Source organism: Sander lucioperca, chromosome 18 (assembly GCF_008315115.2).
Source record: "Sander lucioperca isolate FBNREF2018 chromosome 18, SLUC_FBN_1.2, whole genome shotgun sequence".
In the NCBI taxonomy this organism is placed as follows: Eukaryota; Metazoa; Chordata; class Actinopteri; order Perciformes; family Percidae; genus Sander; species Sander lucioperca.
This window is the reverse complement of record NC_050190.1, coordinates 8,120,163-8,126,162: the sequence shown is the minus strand read 5'-3', so window position 1 is coordinate 8,126,162 and position 6,000 is coordinate 8,120,163. Positions and strand designations below refer to the sequence as shown.

The following is a 6,000-nucleotide window of genomic DNA, read 5'->3' as shown; positions in this document are numbered from 1 at the left end:
CGATTACACATTGACTTTTGGAAAGCCCTAATTGTGATTCTGCACAACCTGGTCAGATATGAGTGTTTGGAGTCCTTTTGGCAAAAGTTCAGTGTATATATATATATATATTTTTTTTAAATGCAGTCCTCCAAAAACAACTTTAACATTTCAAACACTCTCTCCCCCCCCTCTCCCACCCATCCCACAGTTTTTAAACCCTCTGCGGCTTCAGCCTAGCCGACCAAACCTGTCCTTGTTCTGTGAGTGCCTGGTACAACTGGCACAGCAGAAGCTGGAGTAGTACGAGTTGGAGCAAAGTCGGGCGTAGACTATCAGCTCGCAGTTGGCGAGCTCCGGCTGGTCCACGCACTCTGGAGGCACGTCATCACCTGTAGCACAGTTGAAAGACATTTCCTCTTTTTAGTGACACATAAAATCAGTTCAATACACAGAACATTGTGTGGTTTGTTTGTTTGTTTGTTTGTTTGTTTATTAAGATCCCTATTAGCTTATGTCTGTCCTCTTAAACAGAAGCTACTCTTCCTGGGGTCTATTATTTCATAATATTACATAAGATGGAATACATACATCCATAACATTCATACTCACAATACATCAAAAGAACAACAAAAACATATATGGTGTTCTGTGAAGTAAATTCCTCTTAAATGAATCTACGTGAATCACAATCAGTGCGTTTACATGCACATAATATTCAGGTTTTTTGCCCTAATTCCGAAAAAGACGATATTCCGACTAAGCTGTTTACATGGCTAATGAAAGTGAATATTCCACTAATATTCCCGTTTACATCAAGCCATGGAAAACAGGATTTTTTCAAAGTTTACTAGCAGCTTGTTGGACCGTGCGAACACAGCATCCCTCTTTCACTCCGTAGCGATGCGTAGCGATGTGTGCGCATATCCAAATATATCTTTGATATGAAGTCTTTGATCATGTTCAAAAGTAGATGTGTTTCTCCTTCTTATCGGGTCTGCAGCCTTGCAAACTGTTGGCTGGTTGGTTTGTGTACAGCAACCATAGCAACGCACAGAGCTGACCATAAGCCTGTGGTAAAAACCCTGATTGAGACGCATATTGCGAATGCGCTGTATATATGTCCAAAGAATGCCTCTAAAACCTGAATAATACCGGAATATCCAACCAGAATATGCTGTTTACATAATACTAATAATATTTTTTATAATTTATATAGTGCTTTTCACGAACTCAAAGTCGCTTACATGACCTGAATCAAATTCAGAATATTGTCATATTCGGAATAATAGTGGAATATTGACGTACATGTAAACGTACTTAGTGTCACACTGTTACAGTTCGTTTCTGCTTGTTTGTTCACCTGCATGGCACAAAACTGAGTTGTTTTTTTACGTTGTATTGTCTGATCAGTCTGGTTCCACATCTCTAAATTGTCGCCCATATCTCACATTTTCTTTCATTGATTCAAACAGTAGAAGTCAGAATAATGAAATGAAACAATAAAAAAACATTACCAATTTTTATTTCCCACCTTAGTGCCGCTGATGTCAAAATAAGAGTTTAAACCATTCTTTCTGATAAAACAGAAGCTAAAACTAATTCTTATCTAGACGTTGAAGCTCCAAAGCAACCTCTTTCTGATTGTGTATCACACTCATGGAGATACACAAGGAGAATCTGGTGAATCTGGTGAAAAACAATGATTCTTTTTTTCAAATGGGTACTACGTTGCAAATGCGTGCTTAAAACCTGAATGTTATCCTCACCTTGTTGTGTGTCTTTAGTGACTCGAACTTCGGCCGTGGCACTCACAGAGTAGATGCCAGTGTAAGCGTTGCAGGTGTAAGTGCCCTCATCTGAAGGCTTCACGTGATTCAGGATCAGGCTGCCGTCAGAGGACATCAGGATGGTACGGCCGTCTGGACGCACTGGAACGCCATTCCTGTAGTCAAAGAGGAGACAGCCAGTTAAGGCTTTGTGTCCTTATTTTTACAAAACTCAACTCAGGAAAAGGACTACTTCTACCTTATCAAAGACATTTTTATGCACGTAAGAAAATGCAGTATAGTTTCTGTTTCTCTGTTCTGTTTAACTCCACAGCAGATGATAGAACTTATTGCAAGTTTGAGCTTGTGTGTTTACAACTGGATTTATGAGTTGTGAACTTTGTGATCATGTTTTTGAAAACAATTCCGTTAAAAACTTCCAATTCCCTTTTTTATTTTATTTTGGAAGACACATATCACCTGAATATCTTTTCAAATAAAAAACCCTTTTAGTTTACTAATGTCCTTTCATTATTTTGTTTGTGTCACTTTTACAATGGTTAGATATCTGACTCCAAAAGTGCAGTTCCTTCCTGTCAGCATCGAGGATAAAAAATAGGATAAAAATTGAGCTTTATAATGCAATAAATGATCACTTTTCTTTTTTTCAAACAAAATGTTTACCCCCACCCCCCAAACAATGATTACCTGGACCAGCCGATGTTGACGTTGTCTCCTGATACCACACAGGGGAGCATAGCTGTGCTGCCTTCAGACACCTGGATGTTATTGGGAGCTGTGGTGATCTTCAGATCGGCTGGATAAGAAAACCAGAACAAAATCATTAGTTTTTCAGCCTAAAAGTCCTTACAGCCTCATAAACTCACACTGAATTATTCTGGATGATCCCCCCACTGTCTATTCACATGCCACTCACATACACTGACCTCTGCTGGAGCTTAAGTGAAATTACAACATCGATAGATGCCAACAGAGTACTCATGATCAGTCTCGTATAAAGTACTTGAAAGCAATCCTTGAGTAAAAGCACAAGTATCTAACCAGAAAATGACTTAAAGTCACCTTTAAAACTTGAGTAAAAGTCTTAAAGTATCTGATATTTACTGTACTTAAGTTTCTAAAGTAATTTTCTGATATTAAATGTACTTGGGCGGAGTGATTAGCGCCAACACCTGAAAAGCACCGTTGTTACTCTCTGCTCCTCACCATGGGGCTTCTCAGGTGCTTCGAGCAAATCACTCTGCCCAAGTAGCAGAAGTAGCAGTGCTTCGCCTTCTGAGAATATAGTTGAGTTTGAGTTGAGTTTATTTATGGAAGGGGACAGCACAAATTAATAAAACACATGATTTCCCATGGGTTAAAAAAAGCCAGAATTAGCCAAAAGGCTATTTTTCATCTGTAGTTCCCAGTATGTATACGGTTAGAAGATGGCTGTGTCTCATGTGACCTTGTTATTTGTACAAGCTGTGACTATACAAATCACAACATGTAAATAGGAACATGTTGGCGTTATTTTGTCACTTATTGGGAGCAGTAGGCTAGATGGAGCCGGTTACCTCCAGGATCTGTGCTAAGCTAGGCTAGCGGTGGGGGCGTCAGACAGAGTTACGATACACACGGAGATAAGGAGGGTATGATTGGACTTATCTAACTCTGAAACTCTGAACGGTGAATAACCTAAAGTCCCAATAAGTCGGCGTGTTCCTTTAAAGCTATAGTGCGTAGTTTCTGTCGTCCCCATGAGGAATTCTAAGTAATGACAACAACACTGTTGGCGCGTCCACGTGATACAAGCCTTCCGTGACCGTGCACCGCACCCCGCCCCATTCATTTTCTTTTTTTGTGAGGAAAAATCTTTCACTCCAACGTACGAAAACATTTCTTGTAAATACGGCCACGGGTGTGTAACATTATCTTCATCACGAGTAACGGAGATGCTTAGGGAAAATGTATTGGAGTAAAAGTATACATTTTATTTAGTAAATGTAGTGGAGTAAAAGTAAAAAATTCCAGAAATATAAATCACGAAGTAAAGGACAGATACGTGATAATCCAACTTAAGCACAGTAACAAAGTATTTGTACTTCTTTACATTACAACTCTACTCATGATCATGTTGCAAACGGCATGTTATGTGTTCAGCTTGATGGCAAATCATGGAACTGACCTTGGACTCTGAGCTGCAGCTGTTTCTGCTCCAGCTGCTGCTGAGAGGAGGCGGTACATGTGTACACGCCAGAGTCTGCAGACTTCACAGAGCCGATGGTCAGAGTGCCGTCTGAATGTTGGCTATACCTGCAACACAGCAGAGTCAACCTGAGGTGTAATTTCCACTGGGGACAAGGGGTACATTTTTGACTATATAAAATGATTCTCTCAAGTCTTGGCTATCGGCCCCTATATAAACAATGAAGAAAGTAAGACCTCTTTTTCTTATACATAGTTTAGTACTATACTTTCTGGCAGATTTTATTATGACCAACTTAATTATTTCCTGGATTTTGTATCATCATAGTCCTTAAAAGTATGTAGAAATGCAGGAAATGGGATTCAAATAGAAAACATTTTTCTGGCAGAGGACCCCCCCAGACCCCCGGTTTTGTGTCCCTGCCGCTTCTCAAACCAAAGTTAAACTCTTGGAGTCAACACACCTGTTCACACTGCTGACCAGAACAGGAAGGGTCATCTTCACAGTTTAGCAGCACAATACGTCTGCATGTACAGTTATGCAGCATTGAGTGTATTCAGATCCTTTACTTAGTAAGTAAAAGTAGCATTAACACACTCTGAAAATAGGCCTGCTACATTACAAGTAAAAGTCCTGCATTTAAAACCTTGCTTAAGTAAAGGTACGAAAGTATTATCAGCAAAATGTACTTAGAATAAGAATATGTTACAACTTAATTGTAATTTTTCCACTTTTTCTTTTCTCTGGACTTTGACAATTGCTTAGAAACACAATCAGATATTTATCAGATACTGTGTATACATTAGTAGAGCAGTGTGATAATTACCTGGAGTCACTGAGGGTGTGTCCATCTTTAGTCCACTGAATGTTGACAAACTGAAGTGCTGAGGAAGGGACGATGGAGCAGGACAGTCTGGCAGTTTGTCCCGCTCGCATTTCCAGTAAAGATGAGCTTGACCGCTCAATACTGAACCTAGGAGAAATAACAGTAACAGAAAGTCAGTGGCTGTTTCATTTCATTATTTACAGCTACACACATTTATTATATATGAAAGAATACAATATATTAAGGTTCACCGAGTTCGGTGTTTTGTGTCTATAATCTTCAATTTCTCTTCTTTATATATAGAAAATTTATTTTTTTTCCAAACTGGGTGTTTTCCAGATTGTACAAAGTTCAAGTGATTGTACATTTTTTTCTTTATACTCTATGTAGAAAGCCTTTTTGTTAGATTGTTCTTACCGAGGGAGAGGACCATCTCTGGGCAGTGAGGTTGGAACCAGCTGAGAGGATCCCTCTATGAGGCATGCACACACACACACACACACACACACACACACACACACACACACACAAAATTGGGTGAATGTTCCTGTCATAATTCACTTACATAATGTCACATGAACACATCATGCATAAAGACCGGCTAACTTTTTTTAAGGTCAGCATGTTCTGACACAACCTCTGACATCATCTATGACATCAGGGCTTTGCCCCAAACTTTGTGTGACGGACTAATTGGGGTTAAAGTCGGTCAAATTAACGTTTTGACCGAATCCAGCCCCAATTAGTCGACAGCTGGAATTAGGACAGCTGAAGACATGAAAGGGCAGAGAGAAGGGGAACGACATGCAGCAAAGGGCCGCAGGTCGGAGTCGAAACTGCGGCCACTGCATCGAGGAGTAAACCTCTATATATGGGCGCGCGCTCTACCAACTGAGCTACCCAGGCACCCATATTCTACACTCTGTTTCTATCCATACAGGTTTTGAATTTGTAAATAGAAATCAAACGTTTATTTTTCATCTGTGATTAACAAGAACAGATAAGGAATGATGACAAAATATTGACGAAGCAAATTACTTCCATACAGCAGGTTCAAACTGCTTATTTTTGCTAACACTTTAGAGGAAGTCTTGCACAATAAATCCACAGTGGTTTTATTAAACAGATGAAATTATTTTATCTCTGCATTTAGAGCTGGGCGATATGGAGAAAATCAAATACAACAATGTTTTTGACCAAATACCTCAATATCGATA

The 6,000-nt window shown here is 39.5% G+C and overlaps 1 protein-coding gene across 3 annotated transcripts in view; it reads right to left on the bottom strand.

Moving 5' to 3' along the window:
• paplna (papilin a, proteoglycan-like sulfated glycoprotein) overlaps positions 1 to 6,000 on the bottom strand; it is a 35,563-nt gene continuing 29,563 nt past the window's right edge. For all 3 annotated transcript variants that reach the window (XM_031309691.2, XM_031309690.2, XM_035994568.1), the window contains 6 exons: positions 5,201 to 5,255; positions 4,784 to 4,930; positions 3,937 to 4,064; positions 2,457 to 2,565; positions 1,749 to 1,924; positions 1 to 371 (listed from right to left, as the gene is read on the bottom strand). In XM_031309691.2, the coding sequence (XP_031165551.1) occupies positions 211 to 371; positions 1,749 to 1,924; positions 2,457 to 2,565; positions 3,937 to 4,064; positions 4,784 to 4,930; positions 5,201 to 5,255 (776 nt within the window). In that variant the 3' untranslated portion in view covers positions 1 to 210. The remainder of the gene's footprint in view (positions 372 to 1,748; positions 1,925 to 2,456; positions 2,566 to 3,936; positions 4,065 to 4,783; positions 4,931 to 5,200; positions 5,256 to 6,000) is intronic.